General features: G+C 42.4%; 1 protein-coding gene across 2 annotated transcripts in view; it reads right to left on the bottom strand.

Moving 5' to 3' along the window:
• Positions 1–19002, bottom strand: part of LOC103364858 (laminin subunit alpha-3) — a 57073-nt gene that overhangs the window by 8622 nt on the left and 29449 nt on the right. For both annotated transcript variants that reach the window (XM_008292133.1, XM_008292132.1), the window contains exons 31-65: positions 18668–18816; positions 18074–18189; positions 17632–17843; positions 17265–17469; positions 14123–14267; positions 13888–14028; positions 13374–13535; positions 12186–12287; positions 12006–12089; positions 11439–11669; positions 7455–7568; positions 6665–6783; positions 6483–6563; positions 6285–6385; positions 6114–6167; positions 5869–6020; positions 5270–5380; positions 5061–5172; positions 4728–4892; positions 4373–4569; positions 3994–4110; positions 3555–3709; positions 3179–3320; positions 2954–3053; positions 2758–2874; positions 2486–2656; positions 2203–2354; positions 1907–2110; positions 1668–1816; positions 1339–1501; positions 1116–1243; positions 679–823; positions 485–580; positions 221–378; positions 15–132 (exon numbers count right to left, since the gene is read on the bottom strand). In XM_008292133.1, the coding sequence (XP_008290355.1) occupies positions 15–132; positions 221–378; positions 485–580; positions 679–823; positions 1116–1243; positions 1339–1501; positions 1668–1816; positions 1907–2110; positions 2203–2354; positions 2486–2656; positions 2758–2874; positions 2954–3053; positions 3179–3320; positions 3555–3709; positions 3994–4110; positions 4373–4569; positions 4728–4892; positions 5061–5172; positions 5270–5380; positions 5869–6020; positions 6114–6167; positions 6285–6385; positions 6483–6563; positions 6665–6783; positions 7455–7568; positions 11439–11669; positions 12006–12089; positions 12186–12287; positions 13374–13535; positions 13888–14028; positions 14123–14267; positions 17265–17469; positions 17632–17843; positions 18074–18189; positions 18668–18816 (4868 nt within the window). The remainder of the gene's footprint in view (positions 1–14; positions 133–220; positions 379–484; positions 581–678; positions 824–1115; positions 1244–1338; positions 1502–1667; positions 1817–1906; positions 2111–2202; positions 2355–2485; positions 2657–2757; positions 2875–2953; positions 3054–3178; positions 3321–3554; positions 3710–3993; positions 4111–4372; positions 4570–4727; positions 4893–5060; positions 5173–5269; positions 5381–5868; positions 6021–6113; positions 6168–6284; positions 6386–6482; positions 6564–6664; positions 6784–7454; positions 7569–11438; positions 11670–12005; positions 12090–12185; positions 12288–13373; positions 13536–13887; positions 14029–14122; positions 14268–17264; positions 17470–17631; positions 17844–18073; positions 18190–18667; positions 18817–19002) is intronic.

The following is a 19002-nucleotide window of genomic DNA, read 5'->3' as shown; positions in this document are numbered from 1 at the left end:
GGTTAACGTCATACCAGGGAATCCTTGGGACAACCTCTGCTGATGCCCACTTGTTCATCGACAGGTTTAAAGTCTTGGTACAGCTTCAGATTCTTCAAGCATCCTTTGAACGGCTGCATAGTGATGTTAAACCTGCAAGAGGGAGAAAGACGTTATTCTAGATGAAGTGCAGCAATCTCACAACACACACTGATCAAAAGGAATACTGAGAACCACATACTTTTCCCTCAAGTCCTGCGACACACCACCGACATAGAATTCTTTAAAGTCTTTGAGGTTGTACTCCGCTTGGGCTGTGGCCACTTCGCTGTTGGCCTTGCGAACCAAGATCTTTCCTTTGCCTGTGATAATGACTTGTATATCTGTCCAGTCGCTTGTCTGCAGAAAGTAAAGAGGAGCAGGACGCGGTTCAATAGATGGTTCTTCATGTATCAGCATCATCTGGCTGAGTAACTATCAAAGAGTGCAACATAAATCTTCTTACCGGGAAGGTTTTCACATTTTTTGAAGCCGGCGCTCCAAGCGAATTGCTACGGATGAAAATGACGCCTTTCTCCATGGTCACAATGAAGTATTTGTCCTACGTCACAGAACAAACGAGATGTTGTTACATAATTGTATTAAAAGTACATATCAAAATGTGATTTTTATAAAGAAATCACTGAAACAATAACCCACCTCACTTCCTATGTATAGGAGCAGACCATTTTCGGAACGAGCGAAGATGGACATGCTGACGAAGAGGGTGGACGCTGACCTTGTTATGATCACTTTGCCATACCCAGTGCCTTCATAGTAGTCTGAATCCACTGGATGTACGTACCTGGAGGGAGTGGCGTGTCAGTTAGACGGCTGTTTTGGGCAATTCCACACTAAGTACATTTACTCAAGAGTGACAAGAGTGAAAATGATAGAAGCAGCAGTTCAAACAGTGGCAAGACTACCGAGGAGGGACGACATTTTTAGCCATCGATGCCAGAAGGATGAAAGTGACAAAACTGATAAACATCGTACTTATAAAAAATGTCACACGCCATAAATGTCATCACTCCTTTTAGTTAAAAATCCTTATCTACAGCTCAGCTACCCGTCACACTAATCACACTGCGACCTACCTCCTGCATGGAGTCTCCAAATTGATGTTCTCCGCTCTCTGGAAATTGTAGAGACTGATAGCTTTGCCGTTGAAGGAGGAGAACTCGATGCAGCCGCTGTACATGGGGTGGTTGAGAGATGCTGGTGGCTGAGGTGAAGGAAAAACAGAAAAAAAGGGCGTTAATGAAGTCAATGCTAGCTAAAAAATTTAATTACTTCTGTTCTTATTTCCGTGCTGCTTACTGTGAAGTTGGAAGGGTAGCCTCCAACGTAGAAGACGATGTCGCTGGGGCTGATGTCCAGGAGGTTCTTGTTCTCTTTGCCTTGCTGGCTGCTCTTAATGGGCGCGCCAGGCGAGGTCGAGGTGATGTCTTTGGTCAGGATCATCTCTGCGTCTTGGTAAATTCTAAATCATTAAAAAAAAAAAATCATGTTTTAAAAAAAAAATCATTTACAATATTCACATTCTTTACAAGTTCCACTGATCTTTTGCGATTTTAAAACGCAGACAGAACGACATCGTAGCTCACAGCAGATAAGAGTGTTAATGGAAATGTCGCTGTCGGTTTTACCTGCGCAGGTCCACTCTGTCAAACTTGGCTGGCTCGGATGCAGATGTAGTGATGTCGCCCGTTTTCATCTCGTATTCCACTCCGTTGAGTTTGTACACACCGTACAGCACGCCGCTCCTCAAAACCATACCGATGTAGTTCTTCGAGGACTAAAGGACACAGTTTATTAAAGCCTTGTAATAAACTACAAATCAAATATCCTCGTGTCAAAACGTTCATGTGCATTTGGAATTACTTACATCTCTGTTGCCGAGGTACAACACAAACATGTCTCCTTTGTTGATGGTCTGTCTGCGTCTGCGTCTTCCATCTCCTCTGCCTGAGTCGTCAGCGGGTCTCTGCAGCGACAGAGACAAGGCTGTGTAGGCTTTCAGATCCTCCAGGTTCTTTGGCGGACGCAGCTCCACGTGACCGTCGCCTTTGAACTTCATGGGGATTCCAATCTGGAGAGAAGACACGAAATGGAGAAATTAAGGAAACACATCACACGCGTTGACTTGGAGGAGGAAACAAGAGTAGATATGTATGTTCTCACCCTGTTAGCGGCGTCCCTGGCTTGCTCAATGAGCTCCTTGATCTTCTTGATGTTTTCAGATATGTTGCTGATGGGTGAGAACTGCGAGGTGAGGTTCTCCACCTCTGAGATCTTATCATTCAGAGATGGGATGGTATTCAATAAATTCTTCACTGCAAAGAGAAGACAGATTGGATAAAACAAATGTGTGAACAACAACAACAACAAAAATGCAGCATCTTTATGTTTAATCAATAAAAAAAGAATTGCTGAATGTGCCTGGAGACATCTCTTTAAATCTCACCTGACTGGTCCACATCATTCAGTACATTGTTTAGGTTAGAGTCCACGGGAGAGACACTGATTTTATCGATTTCCTTTTTGATGGCGTTGAGTTTGTCCATAGTGTCGCTGGCTGTGGCGTTGGCTGCAGCCGCCTTCCTCTTGGCCTCATCGATCATATTTCCAATGTCATCTGGTTGGGAAAAACAAGCGCAGGAGCAAATACAGTAAATAGAACGTCTACTTCCAGATTAAATCAGTTTAACACTTCTGACTTGGTCTACTCTACGCTACCTCTTTTGATGTTGTTTAGTTGATTCTGCGCATCCAGAAGGTCGGTCTCGAGGGCTTTCTTCTTCTTTTCAGCATTTGTCAGACGCTTCTTCAGGTCGTCGAGGTCCTCGGTGGCTTCTGTTACCGAACAACAAGAATTAGGGACCGAGCTTTTGTGTTATTGCAAACCAAACAGTTCAAGTAGATGGTTGAATACCTTTCAGGTCTTTCTCGGCATCTAGTGCTTCCTTCACTAGGTCATCACCAGCTTCTTTCAGTTCTTTTGCTTTTTCTGTCAGTCCTTTGTTTTTTACATTCTAAAGCATTAAAAAAAAAGACATTAGTTAAAATTATTCAGCATTCTAAAATATTGTTTAAATGCTTACCTAACTTCACATCATGCCAAAAACAACCATTTCTCGCTACTTTACATCCAACTTACATCCAAGGCGTTGTCTGCAGCTTTTTCGGCATCTTTAGCAGCGGCCTCTGCAGCGTTGATGGCATCTGTGATGTTCTTGTAGGCGTCGATAGCATCTTTAGCGTTGCGCACCTCGGTACGTCCACTTGCATTCTTCACAGCACTATTATACGAGACATCACAGGGAGAAAACAAATCAGGACGCATGGAAAAATGCATTAACAAAACAAAAAGAAAGAAAAGCAGTTGCAAATGACACATCTTGAAAGTCGATGCTTGAACATTAGTGAAACAAGTACAGAAGTGTTGCATAGCATAAACGCCGACGCTGCCGATCAAACCGTTCGTCATGCTTTAATGAGGCGATGTGTCTCTACTGTATGTACAATCAACTTACTCTTCGAGGTCCTTTGCCAGCTTGTCAAGCTCGTTAGCGTGATCCTCTGCAGCCTTCACGATGTCCTCCTTTCCCCGAGCCTTGGAAATCTCATTCACTTTCTTGGTCAAATCAGTCTTGGCGCCATCCAGCTGTGCTGCCAGCTGTTCGTACTCCTGCAGAGGAGAAGAACAGGTGAATGGGTACAAGGAATTCGTAGTACCAGGAAATGCCAATGACCTCACCCCAGAGTACAACAAGCAAAAACACTGATCATTATCTGGCTAGAAGTCGTGTCAGGACCTGGCTGCTCACTGGTGTGGAACCAGAGATGAGGACATTTTCTTATAGGACACCCAACGTGTGTCAAAATATGTTTTGGCTCATATTGAGAATCAGGAAAACACAAAATGTGTAGATATTTGAGGTAAAGATTGTGCATGTTTTTTTTCAGTTATACCGTTTTACTGTCTGTGAGATTTTTCACCAACTCTTCTGTTTTCCGCAGCTTATCTCCTGCCAAGTCCATCTGGTCCTCAACAGTCTTCCTCTCCTTTTTCAGATCGTCAATACGTTTCTGTAGGAGACAAATGAATCAATTTAATCAGAGAAACTGAACTACTGTTTATGTTGTACACAATAAATTGTGATTCTGACCTGTGAGGCAGAATATTCTCTAAACACATAATATCTTACAAATAAGATTAATACGCATTTATTGTTGTTGTTGTTTTTGTTTAAAATACACAATAACAAAAAGTAGTTTTGATGCAATGTTGCTGACTATTAACCAACACACATGCATGTTCCTCATAACTGATTAACTACTTTTTTATTACCTGCAGATCTCCCATTGTCTGAGCGTTGAGGCCGTTCTGAGCGTTGGCTTTTTTCACGAAGTCCGATGCCTCCTTCAGAGCCTTGTCCAGGTCCTTCAGCTTGGCTTCATAATCCTTCAGAAGACCCCGAATCTTCTCTGCTTCTGCCTCATTTTTGTCACACTGCTTACTCACATTATCCTTGATGTGGTCCAGCACTGGAGAATAGAAAAGACAGAAAATGTTAGTAAAAATGCTATGTCAGTAACGTTTACTTCCAACTAACAACCATCTGATTATGTGACTCTGGAGGAGTTTGCTTTCCATACAGGTTTTTTGGAGTTTCTACTGACTAAGCAAAGACTAAGTATCGTACGTTTCTTAGCCTCGTCTCTTTCTTTCTCAGCAGCCGTCTTCTGAGGGTTGAAGTTCCTGTCCTCCATCTCCTTCACCATGCGCTTGGCGTCATTCTGCAGTTTACTCAGGTTTTCATTGGGCGTGTCGCCTCTGTTGTCTTCATTCTTCAGCTGGTCCACTAGATCTTCAAGGACGCGGAAGAACACACTCAGTAAGGCAAATATTTAAGCTCAGATAATTAGTGCCATTTAATGATTATACACACACATCAAAAACACAATAGGGAACCAGTTGCTAACACAGACAACAGGAGAAAGTTGTGACACCAACAAAGGGAACAGAGTTGCGCTACCTTGGATTTTCTTGAGCATGTCTCGAATGTCTTTGTCCAAATTCTTAGCCCTGTTGTGTGTTTTCTCGACATCTCCCACTGCCTTATCAGCATCAGCAGCCCTCTTATCCGCCTAAATAAAAGAAACAGATTCACATTTACATACATGATTCCACTTATCACAGCATGCTGAAGATTAATAAAATATTAGGCATTGGTGAGCAGTCTACCTTGTCCTTGAGGGAGCTGATATCGTCCGCGAGAGTGTCGGTGTCCTCTTCCAGCTGGTTGACTTGGGACTTTTGGGTGTTAATGGCAGAGTTGTATTTGTTGACGAGAATCTGCAAAATGTAAAGCAGCGCTGCATGAAGTCAGACGTAGACGGTGTATGTCGTGCGTTGTTTTTAAAAGGGGTCGCAAGGATTTATTTACTCGTGTCTGGTGAATACACAAAGGGCACTCAAGTGAAGTGGATGCAACAAGGAGATTATGAAAGTGACAGGCGCTGGCATTCGTCGGTGCAGTCTCTAACTCACGCTGACACGCAGACTGTGGGATAAAACTCACTGAGATTGCTTATCATCAGGAATGCCGATTGTTTGAACAAGCACACCCGCGCTGGTTGTGTGTATGTGTGCTGTGTGTGTAATGGGCATGTGCAAAGTGCAAATTCTGAAAAAATGGTGGATTTTATTGTGTTTGTGTACTTCAGACTGTCCTGGGTTTTGTATCAGCACAAAATCTATGATTTTAAATATCTACAGTGGCTTTTTTCCCCATCTTTACCAGAACTTATAGCCTACAGAGTTGCAGAGCACTGACAGGTTACCTTGGTGTCTGATATAGCCTTCTCCAGCTTCTTTAGCTTGTCTTGAGAAGAGGTGCTGGCAGTGGCATTGTCCAGCTGAGCCTTGATCCTTCCCAGCTCATCATCCAGCTTCTCCAGGTCGTTCAGTAAAGTCTGGGCACAATTGTCACACTCTGGAATATAAACAAGGACAAGATTAACAGAGGACCAAACCTGATTTATCGTAAATGGCACTTCAGGCCATCGGATTCTTTGCGCTAATTCACCTTGGCAGTTCTCGTCTGTGTTTGTGTCTCCTGGCTCCAGCGTGTTCTTGCAAACTGCAAAAACAACAGACAGAAAAAAATATATATATCACATTTACAAAGTGAGACTGAAGCTAAGTACCATGCAGTGTAATTAATCGGAAATGAAGACATTTTCCTTCTAATTCTAACCTCCAGTCCTGGGATCACAGTTGTTGCCGTTGCCAAAGCAATTACAGGGCCGACAACTTCCACCTGGTGTGATTGGATCGCCATAGTAACCAGGAGCACAACTATGGGAGGGAGAAATAAAAAGCATAGAATAAGTACCAAATTCGAAATACCTCAACGGTAGTCCACATTTCCCAGTGTATGTTCACAAACACTCACCGCTCACATCTGTCGCCGGTGTAGCCTGCTTTGCATATGCACTGGATGTCTCCGTACTCCTCTGTGCAACCTACCGCAAAACTGCAGATCAACAGGGAGATTAGAATATATTTCCCAAAATGCACATTTCTATTTAATCACAGTACAGCAGGTTTTTTAAATTTTTTTATTTTTTTACCCACCTGTTTGCGGATGCGGTGAATGGGCACGGGCACGCTCTGCATGTCCTCTGAGCGGCGTTTCCATAGTAACCTTCCTTGCAGCGTTCACATCTGTCCCCAGCTGTGTTGTACTGACAGTTCTGAAAATAACATTATGTATTAATTGAAGCACTTGAAAAGCGTGCAATAAGAGTGAAACAGCAGACAGGCAGTGTTTTAAAGCACATATTTGTGTGTTTGCCTTTCACGCGCATGCTGCACCAAATCAACCGGACAGCGAGGCTTTTATTACAACCAGGCAGAAATGCAAACATCTAGGGGCGAAGAGAAAAGACATTTCTCTGCCAAATCCATCACAGACTGTGTTTGATGCACTCGGCGGAGAGTTCAGCCGCCTGTGTCCATTTGGCTTTGAGCTGCAAATGTGTGGATCCATGCGTGCGCTGCATGCACAGGCCCAGTCTTGAGTGTCTTGCATAACAATAACACAACAGAGACAGCTGAGACTTCGAATTGCGTAAATGCTCGTCTTCCTAACTATGAGATTAATGAGGGAGAGGGCCCCGAAATGGGAAATCCGGACAAATCAGATAAGGCTTCTGATGGCGATAAAGCCGTGGGGCTGTGCAATAATAGTGTACCAACAGATGTGCGCCGAAGGTGAGAGGTCTAGACGATGACTAAGCTGTGGCTCACAACGGAGCTAGCTGGGTTGAAGTATCCATTCCCCAGTTTTAGATGAATGCGGATGTCTGTGTACCTGTGGTGGTGAAGTCATTCACAGGGGTTAATGTTGGAGCATGTTTCTTACCAGGCATCTCCCTGTCCTGTCTTCACACTCATTGGCCAGACCGTTGCACTCACAGGGCACGCAGCGGCCCAGGAAAGGCTGGCTGCCGTCTCTGTAGTAACCAGGAGCACATTTCTGGAGAAGGAAAGCACAAAGACATGAAGTACAACTCAGATATGGAAGCACACCACTGTAAAAAGTGTTTTAACAATATAAAATGTAAAAAAAAAAAAAAATCATGTTATATCTAATGTGACCAATACATCTTGATAGATTGTACTCACAATAAATTGACAAATAGATGAAATAACAAGGCATGTGTGTGTGTGTATGTGTGTGTTTTGGCTAATCCAGTGAAGTGAATTCCCAAAAAATGAAGGCTGTTCATCAAAATCCAACAAATTCAATATTGGTAAAAAGCACACGTGTGTGTACAATTATCAACATCCTCATAAATCCCAGTTTTACGAGTTACATATCATCACATTACTTTGTACGCTCATACCTGCAAACATATAACACAATACCAGTTATCCCTGTAGTTTAGCAGATTAACTGTAAACTCACTATCCGTTTCATTTTGCCAAAACACAGCAGTGGTTCTAAAGGCTTTGCCACCACTTCCAGAGGACGACTCTCACACGCTGTAGCTCTGTTTGGTACGCAGCAGCACTGAAGCGTGCCCTTTGCTTTTAGAGATAACAGTCTATAAGTCACCAACGGTCCACGCTTGAAACTTAACCCACAGCAGCCCTGTCAACAACAAGACACATCACACCTTCACAGATCTTTACCTGAATCTGAGAACTGGCACTGTCGCTAACAGAAGGGTATTCAACTCTCTGTCCTCGGCCATTCACTGAGGGGTAGCGTAACTCTTGGGTGCCTTGGTCGTTTACTGATGGAAACTCTATCCTCTGAGCTCCCTGGTCGTTAGGCGAAGGAAACTGTATCCTCTGAGCCCATCTGTCATGATGCCTGCTGTAGCGGGGTCTCTCTCCCCTCCTGTGGGGCCTGTGGCCAGCATTGCAAAGTCCAATCAAAGTCCAACAGATCAGGGCCCGCAACAGAACCCGTCTACACCGGTGTCTATCCATGCACGTATCTAGCATTCCTTAGTCTGTGTGAAATAACGTTCCGCTCTCCCTCGCCTCAGCCTCTTAAGCACACATGCTCGCGCTCGCACACCCAGACACAAAGAGGACACACCCCGTTCACCTGAGTCAGCGTCCGAGATCAGCATGAGTGTATGCAGGAACACAAGCACACGCATGCAAGTGTTTACACGTCCTGTGTCCTCCTCTAGCTCTCATACGCACACATTACCACACCAAGAATGCTTCATTCAGACGCTCAATTTGGGGGGGCCAGTATGTATCCACAGCAAAATCTAATTCCTCAACAGAATTAAAGGAAAATGTTGTCAACGGTGCTGCGTTTACTTTCAGCTGAAATTTGCAAAAGCTTGAAACAGTTTGTCAACAATCTGTAATAATACGTTAATACTCTGTTGCCCTTAAAGGTGGAATAATTTTTATTTGTTTTTTACCTCTTCTCATGAAGTGATTGTGACAATGCGATTTATTCTGGATAGATGAAGTGGATGTCTTATTAAACTTTACTGATATCACAATACACATGCAATACATATCACAGTAAAAATTAAACCACAATTAACTTTTGCAAACTGTGTGTTCAAGCTTAAACTAAATTTGACCAACAGGATTAAGGGTTTTGTTTTAATTTTTCAACCTTGGTCAACTTAACAAGAAACACATATTCGAGGGGATTTCATGCATAAGAATGTCCAATATTACTCTTTCAAATATCACTAATATTGAGTATTGATCAATGGGTTAAGACATGGTGGCACACTGTCCACAAGCCTGAAGTCAGAACTGGTTTCACCTGGTAACTGGGACTCAGTATGGAACCATTGCACCTGGACAAAAGTGATGACTGATGTGTGCAAATAGAAATTAAAAGAGGAATTATTCCAACTTTACGGGCATTAACATTCTGTAACAGTCTGTTTATGTTAGTGTTTGTGCAAGCAGATGTGACTGAGAGGAAAGTCAGACATCCTTAGACAACACAGACGAAAAACTCACACCTGAATCACGCCGCTCGAACCCACAACAAGCACGACTGGGTGTGTCGGCTGCACTCACTTACTGCGGGTGCACCGAGGTGAACAGCCTCAGGTTTATGAGTAACAATATGTTGCCAAGTGCCACACCTCATGTGTCAAGGCCAGGCGTCGTGTCATAGCGCCTCCAGGCACGTATAATGAACTTCCTTAAAAACACACCCAATCAGGCGGTTGCTCACTAACACGGGGAGGTAGATCTATGGCAACGGCACTGCCACAAACAAGAAAAATGGTTTTAAACTATATTATCGTCCATCTTCAATAAGATACAGCCAATATCTTCTCTCTGTCACCCTGTTCGCATTTTAAATTTGCTTCTGTGTTCATAACTGCTGAAATCTGAAGGATACAAACTCGATTTAAAAGCACAACAAACTAGATCAAGTCCATTGCCAGGACACAAAGAATTCAAGCGAAGCCTTTCCTTAGCAACTCCAGCGCGTTAGTTTTTACTACGCTTCTGCGAGCTGTAATGGTGCCAGTGATTCTAGCAGTCTCATCGCTGATATTACATCTGCATGATTGTACTACACATCCCAGCCCGAGGCTACACAATTTGGGCTGCGCATCTCTCACGACGGTATTTTCCAGTGTGCTCCGACCGCCGCACGTCAGCTGATGAAATTTTTCCTCCAGGAAAAGGGTGTGGTGCTCGGCTCAGGCGTGTCGGGACATCCTAAAACTATGAGGAGGTCCAGCTCTTCAAAGTTGCCAAGATAGCATTTAAATCAACACATTGCCCCACCTTGCTTGTTATGTCATTTGCTTTTCATACCTGACAAAACGTTCCTAATCGCCCCACCCGTTCTCCACCTATTCCTTGTTTTTTTTTAACAGTCTCCCTTTATACTCACAATGGAGATTTCAGGTGAAGAAAGGATCTTTTTTTCTGCATTGAGGAGTCAATAAAAGTAGACTCCTTTCAAATATTTGTCTGAAGATATTTTTTTCTGTCTGTTCAGTTGCTAACCTTTGAGGGTCAATGAAAAACATCTTGAATCTGCAAATGGACTGTCCTGACATAACGGTTAATGGAGAAGCCATACATAATGTCAGATTTTAAAAACATCTCAGTGTTACATTAGACTCCACGCTCAGCTTGAAAAAGCACATTAACCAGATGAGCCAGATGCTGAAATATAAACTCTCTCATTTCAGAAGTATCAGAAATTCTCTTACTTTTGAAGGAGCTAAAACCTTTTTTTAATGCTTCTATTGTGTCTCGTTTCACAAACTGCATCTCATGCTGGTCACAAGCCAACAAAAAACTATGAAACCTCCTGAATTCTTATATAAACAAGCCGTTTAAATCCCGGATAAGAAGACACAACAGTTTCACTACTGTCATTTTGAAACCATGATAGTGTACGCAAATGTACGATTTTTATTCGCAGCACTTCTAAAAACACTACCGGGACAACCAGGACTTCTTCTGGCAGTGTCGCATATGTAAAACTGCCTTTGGACAATCGGCTGTTTCCTACAAAGCAAATGGAGCAAGGTCCCCTCTGAACTAAAGACTATAACAGACTTCTCTATAGAGACAAAAAAAAATGGATCCGGAGAAACCAAAACCTGTTAGCACTGACACTTACAGTGACTTGTATCATGTGAATGTGAGATCGTTTTGTTTTTCTGATTTCTCTCTTGCCTTCTCCTGGGACTGCAGATAGAAATTAGTCCGCTATAATCTGGTCCAGAGCATCTTTACCTTGTGTTTAATTTTTTTCTGTACATGGTCCCTGTCAAATAAACTAATAAAAATAATAATCTGATTTAATTTTATTCAAGAAAATACAAGACTAGCAATATTTTCATACAAGCCGACACGTCATGGCCTTTGAACTTCTCACCTCGCAGGAGTCTCCGGTATACTCGGAGGGGCAGGAACAGTTCTCCACGGTGTTTCCGGGACCTCCAGTGCCTGAGCTGGTGGCCTCCTCCAAGCCCACCTCGCCCAAGCTGAGTCGCTGGCTCTGAGTGAAGTACAGGGCTCGGATCCTCAGGCCCGCCAGACCGGCCAAGACCATCATCAGTTCGTCTCTGGACACGGGCCTGTTGGTGCCAGCGTGCCGCCAGTTTCCCTGCCAACAAACAGAAAGGTTGGGGACTAATCCTGAGAAATCAGCAGGGCAGAATTTAACAATTCATTAAATTACGGGACATAAAACAGCACAGACAAGACAATAATCTCACTTAAATGTAGAAATAAGATGTAATGGCAGATTGCTGTTCACACTAGACAGATTTTATTTTAGACATTTCAGTTCAAAACCTAAACTTTAAACAACCAGAGAGCCGAGAAATCAAGTGGTGAGGCTCTAAAATCTGTGTGTTGTTCACTGCAACCCACACAGTGAGATTTAATTTTAAACCACAGCCCTAAATTGGACATAATATTGACAAACTGTTTATTTTACCTCCAAGAGCTGAACTCTGCCCTGAAAAAGCTTGTCTGGAAGCGGAACTTGTGGAGCCACGTGGACCAGAGTCATATCCCGACCCTAGGAGGAAATAATGAAACCAGTAAATAAGCTGTGTCGTTTTTTTTGTCACCGAGAGACGATTCAAAGAGGAGAAAAATGAGCAGCAGTACACACAGTCAGCACAACATCGGGTCTTCTGTCCATCAGAGTCATCCCCTCGCTGGGAATCCCAAAGGACTTGGACTGGTAGGTGAGGAAACCACCGTAAGATGAAACCTACCAGAAAGGAACGAAGACCAAAACCTGTATGAGTTCATTCGAAGGAACTGTTGGGTCCAGTAGAATAAACGAAAATTCTGTATTCATGCAAACTTTTTCAGTGAGGAAGTAATAGCTGAGGTTATCATTTATTAAAAAAATAGCATATTGCTGAATTAATTCCTAATAATAATAACAATAAGAGACATTAAAACATTTCATTAAACTGAATCCATAAAAGCAAAATGCATACAAATGTAAATTACTTTTTCTATTTATCACTAAATTATTTGCAGGTGAAGAAACACCAGGAAGGTGCAAAAGAACAAAACAAAAAAACACCCGAATGTCGATGACAATACTTTAGTCTAAAACTGGAGCTATGCAGAACAACGGTGAGGGTATTAGTCATTAACTGAACCAGAAAATCAAAGCTAGTGTTCACTTTCATTTCAACATGAAAAGAACATTAAAGTAGGAATACAGCTGGGTTGCTGCTCTTTAACACTATTGAGTAAAAAATATATATTTACAGTGGTTAACAAATGTATTAGACCACCAAATAATGTAAGGTTTATTCCCTAAATTAGCAGCACTGGTAATCACCAAAATCATTTCTCATGTTTTTGTAATGATTAATACCCAGTCTGTAGAAGCTCTTTAACTGAAATGATATTTTTAATGCTAAAATATAACTGAAAAAAACAGTAAAGCACATTATTATTTCTTGATAAAGATGTCAAATTATAGTTATTTACTTGCATTCCTGAACAGAAAAAATAGTTTCAGTGTTTGAACGTGATGCTTGATTCATTTCTGACTTCTCAGAGAAGCCCAGTGAGCCAAATTCCTCATTCCTGTTCAAAATGGTAAAACGTTGAGAGCTGAGTGGCATTAAAGCATTTCATGATGCTGGATGGTCAGCGTTTAACAAATTAGACAGGTGGTCTCATAAGCACTGTATATATATTTTTTTTGATTTTGACATTTATGTAGGCTTAATTTTTCTCAATAAAACAACCATAGAGATATGTTCCAGTATCTGTTTCTACGTTATATCAGCACACATGCGCTGACACCAGCACTCTCCCTGCAGCGACTCACTCTGTTTCCCAGGTAGGACGATGGTGCCACCCAGTGTAGCGTTTGAACTGTACCAGGAAGCTCCTGGATATCGGCAACCACCGTGTTACTGGCAGTGTTCAGAACAGAGACGACCTCCTCCTTGTCGGGGCTTTCCAAGCGCCAGCCTCGCATCTCCACAAACTAATAACGGGGTAATACACAGGGGTGAATGTACGTATGCTGAGTTGATCCAGATATTTATTTGACAGCAGTGTTACACTCCATGAGTTCATGCATGTAGAGATGCTACCAACAAATCCTCTGAATGCTTTAACCATAAATACACCCGGATCACAGTGAAGTCACCGTGGCATGATGTGCTGTAATCTGCTATGCCCTTGTAGGTCCATTTGTTGAGCAACACCCACACGGGGCAGCTTTCATCAAACAAATGACATCCACCACATAACTTCTACCAGCGAGGAAGCTCTGCAGACATACAATTTCCAAAGGCATTCAGAGACATGCATGGGCACGAAAAAAGCAAACACACCTTCCCCCTGCGTTTGCTGGAGCTCTGACACCGGTCAGTGGCTCCGAAGCAGAAGCAGCTGGTACAGCCATGAGGGTTGGAGGGGTCAAAATAGAAGGAACCTTCCCGACAGGTATCACACCTGATACCAGCAACATTTCTCTAGAAACGTAGCAGCAATGAAAAAGAGGGAGTCAGAACTAGGAAAAGATGAAAGAAAGGAGTTGAAAGCAGGTTTAAAGTGCGACGAACTCACCTTGCAGAGACACCTGCCTGTATCTGGGTGGCACACGTTAGCCGTAACGCCACCTTGATTGCAGTCACAAGGCTTACAGTCGGGGAAGCGGTAGTAACCTGTGGCACAGCGGTCACACTGCCGCCCTCCAATCCTCGGCTTGCAACTGTATGAAAATACACAGACTTTTATCTTTCTTACTGTGCAGTTGCAATAAAAAAAAGCTTTCTTTGAGCGGAGTAGAGTGCAAAAGTTTATGTACGAAAAGGCAGAAACTTTAAAAACAGTGTCATGAACCGTTGTTATTTATCCATGACGCTCATAAAAGGTGCAGTAAACAGAAGAAACACGACATCATATCCATATTTATTTGAGCCCAACTTCTAGCTGTGTACTTTCTTCTGCACAGTTTTTTAAATGACTTCGACTTCAACTTTATTATTTGTCCCTTGAAGGGCGTTTTGTTATGTTGCTCGGCAGGTAGGCTGCTCCGAGCATTTTGCAAAATCTGTCACAGTTTTTCTGCCTCAGATGCCTCTGTCTCTTCGTGTAATCCCAAAATGACCAGAGGGTTGTACAACGAAGCAAGATGAATGTTTAGTGAGGTATGTGAAGCCTAAAGCGCGAGTTTTCAGCATTACAAAGGTGTTGCTCTTCTAACCTGACGGCATCACCGCTTTAACTTAGAGCTAACCTGCTCTGGAAGAGGTCAGATTTAAATCAGCTGTAATTTCTTTTTCTGACGATATTCTCTAAGCACGATGAAGATTCTCAACTGTGGGAACACATTATAAGTGCATATTAGCAATGCCGCTGAATGAAGCCATGCAGGTACAGTGGCATAAATGTTATGCGTTGCCATGACAACCTACATACATTTCGTTGATGATGCAGAAAATGCATAAATAAGTATTTACGTTTGGAACTGATTTGCTATCAAGTCACATTTCACACTGCTGGTACTGCAAATATCAGAACACAAATCAGAAAACTAAGCCATCTATTGGTATTTGCCATAAATAATATTCAATCAATAACATAAATTTCACTTTCATTTGGTCAGAAACTAAAGTGATTTCCATGTAACATTCATAGTGTCAGACCTAAATGCATTTTTTTAATATGTTTAAATGTGCGACGTGAAAAGTTTAAGCGCTCCAATGCGAAGCTGTCACTTCAGGAATTAGCAGCATTTCAATGTTAAAATAAATACATATCAAATTAGACAAAAATATTCTCACAGCATTCCTCTCTTGCTTAACTTGCAGCAACTAACACATTTTTTTATATTTCCCCTTTGCAATAGCCTGTTATTTGGTTAATTCAATGAACCTCTTTTAAGCGAATGTGCACAGATCCTAAGAACAAAACCTGGGTTGACATATAAAGTTGATCGTCACCGTCGTAAAAGTCATTACATCTGATGGTTTTGGGTTTTGTCGAGCCAGCTAATGTAAACAAAGCCTGGCTATGTCACACTTACTTTGTAGTACAGCTCTCAGATGACGCTGAGACCGATGCTAAACAAGGCTAAGTGGAGGTCGTGTCATCTGTTAGACTCTTGTTGCTGTATGTTTGGCCTCTTTTTGTTTTTTGGGTTGACCAAATGCCTCCATGATGGTGTATCCTGATTAATGCGAATTTAAACTGAATCTGAATCTAAACTAAATCTGAACTGACTCGCCTAAAACTTTTGCACTTTTGCACTTCTGGGTTGTTCTGTGAACTAAACCCTCGTTGGTAACATCTGGCGGTTTGGTGTCATGTTTTATCATCACCATTTAAACATGCAGGCATCACGTTCCACGTTTTTCCTCATTGGAGAATTAGCGCATGAAAGATTGGTATTGGCAAGGGACAGCCATTACTTGCACAGCTGTTCAATAGAGAAATTAAATAAGCATGCAATTAGGAAGAATTAAGAGATTATATTAATTAGCATTAATGAATTTGCGCACCATTAATCATAGAGTGACATCTCCACTGTTTGGCAGTCTATAGTAAATTAACTTAGCATAAAAAATGTATTACTAATGTATTAATTTAATTAGTCAGTGATGTCATATGTCCAGATTAAAATATTTAAACAAACACATGAATTTTTATCTTCTTACATTCATAACTGTATAATATACAACAACAAAGTCTGTACACTGTAAAAGGTGTATTACCTGCAATATTACAAGCCAGCAAGTGCAATACAACTTCCATATCGCAAAAATATGTGCAATTACCTCTCAGGGTATCTATTTTTAACACTATTTTTATGATGTATATTTGTATGTTTCTTTTTATTACTCTCACCTTTCTTTATTTCATTTTTAATTTTTTCCAGTGTTTAAAGGTGACTCATGAATACGCATAAGAATTCCAAAGTGCCTGTCCTGTAATGTTGTTATGACCCTGTGGGTCATCTATAGTGTTTTTGTGTTTTTGCTGTCTGTTTCTGTCCTCAGTGTGAGTGTGTGTGCGTGTGATTTTTTTTGGGTGAATGGATTAGGAGCAGGTGGTGATTCTGGATTGGCTGTCTCAACTGCTGCCGCACCTGATTCCAGCCACGCAATTGGTCAGAGGGCGGGCCAATCCACTATTTGAACAGCCCGCCAGCTGCACTCGTTCTCCTCACCTCCAGCCTCGCCACCTCAGAGAAAGCCAGCATGCCATCGCAACTGTTCTGCAGGAGGATGCAGCAGTAACGTGTTTGTTCCAGGATCGTGTGCAACAGATTCCGAGTCTTGTAGTGACTCTTTGTAAAAATTGTAGTTAGAGAGCAGAGTAGGAGGGAGAGGCCTTTTTCTTTTGAACCCTTTTCTCCTGTTTTTTTGTTATTAGGTAGGTAGGTAAGATTATTGTCTTTTATTTGCTTTTTCTTTTCCGATAGGGAAGTCAGGGTTAATGTAGAATAGGTTTTGGTTTGTTATTTTGGCCTATGTTCCCCCTCTTCATTGTAAAAATAAAAGAAACTGCTCGTTTTGATACCTGACTTGTCTGATTGCTGGCCTTCTTTGAGGTGGAAAGACTGGTGTGGAGCAAAAACTCATGTTATGCTCAAGGTTCCCCTAGACCGGGGCATAACAAATGTACCCGTGCAAACAGCAATAAAACTCTGTTCTGTTCCATTAGCTGCGACTACTAAATGATAAACTCTTTGGCTTCAACCCACCTGCACTGTCCAGTAACGTGGTCACACTGCAGCCCTGCGTTCACATTGATGCCGTTCGGAGAGCATTCGCAGTTCTCGCAGCCCAGCAAAGGGTGGTAGCTGAAAGTCTGATTCTGACACACGTCGCAGGCCGGCCTGACCGTCTGAGGAGGGCAGATGCAGCGTCCTGTCACTTCGTCGCACAGCCGCCGGCCGCATTCGCATGCTGCAGAAAGAAGAGGAGATTTGGGGCAAAGCTAGAGGGGAGCAAGTTCTGATTTAAGAAGAAAAAGTTTTGTAAAGAACTATGTGGCTGGTGTCTGTATTTTTTTAAGCAATATCCCGTCGGGTATTCTCACAAGCTCACACAAGTCAAATATTCACTTACGTCTGCAGTAGGGAAATCCATAGTATCCTGTGGCACATTTTGTGCACTGCCGCCCGATGACGTGCTGCCTGCAGGGACACTGTCCTCCAGCTGGATCACAAACGGTCCCTGTAGAGCCAGACTTGTCACAGTTGCAAGGCAGAGCGCCGTCATTATAAGCCGCTACAAGAGAGCGGGCTGAGTCTCTGCAGAGCTGGGAAGAGGTCCTGGGGCTAAAAAGATTAAAGGATATCTTTTAAATACAGATGTGGGTTTTATGTTGGATCATAACAGCTAGAGGGCACCATTTCCAAAAGCATCTGCTGCACTGACGGCTTTAACTGCAGAATTATTAAACTGCTAAGAAAATATTATTCACACCGAATAAACTGCATATCACATAATGTAATACAATTTTATCACTTAGACATTGTCCGGTTTGTATTGTGTGGTGGGTACCTACTCAATATAGAAGCCCTCTCCTCTGCATTGTTGGATGAAATCTGCAGATTTATCCAGTGGCTTCGCTTTCAGGAGCTCTGGGGTGTAAATGTTATCAGGAACCAACAAGATATAATCCTACACAAAAGACACAAACCTATCAAATAATAAAAACACACAATCTCACAAAAAAAAGTTAGTCAGCTATCTTTTGATGATGCCCAGAGTGATTAAAAAAATAAGGATTTTAAGTGATTTTGGCATATTTTTCTGTTTGATGTTATCTGCAAAAGGAAAAGTAAAAGTAAGGCATGCTGAACAACACACAAGCAAAGTCTATCCTGCCCTCCAACCCCCCCACCTCACACAGGCTGGAGGCTTAGCTTTTATAAAGCTGTAAGGGACTGCCAGGTAGAACACAGTCCCTTCATTGTTGTTGTTGGGGATATGCCACAACGCTGAGGAGAGAGGACGTCGGCCTGCTCAACTCTTGTACAAAACACAGACTTCCCTAACCTTCACACTTTATAGAAGTATATCTCATTAATTTGTCTATTTTTTTCCCAATTTTCTCTCATTTGATTTAAGGCAGTGTACAAATAAAACACACACTGACCAGGATTAGAGTCTTCGTAGGCGGCACGGTCACAGAGAGGGCGGGCGGCTGCCAAGAATTGTTGTCAAAGTCAAGGGCAATGCGCCCATCAGCTATGACTACCATCCTGCAGCCTGAGACGGCAGGGCAGAACGTTGCATTTATCGAACCTGCAAGAAAAAGCAGTTCTAAGGTTAAGTAAAGAAAGGAGACAGGAGGAGAGCACCCCAATCCATCTCCATTTAAAGACATTTAGGGCAGTGTGTCCACATCTTTGATTGTCTTGTCATGAGACCAGTGACTTTATCTGATCTTAGGGAAGAATCACAACCTCACTGAGAAGGACTTCACAGTTA

Source organism: Stegastes partitus, unplaced genomic scaffold (assembly GCF_000690725.1).
Source record: "Stegastes partitus isolate 25-593 unplaced genomic scaffold, Stegastes_partitus-1.0.2 Scaffold787, whole genome shotgun sequence".
In the NCBI taxonomy this organism is placed as follows: Eukaryota; Metazoa; Chordata; class Actinopteri; family Pomacentridae; genus Stegastes; species Stegastes partitus.
Note: the sequence above shows the minus strand (reverse complement) of the source record. Positions and strands in the feature narration are given on the sequence as shown.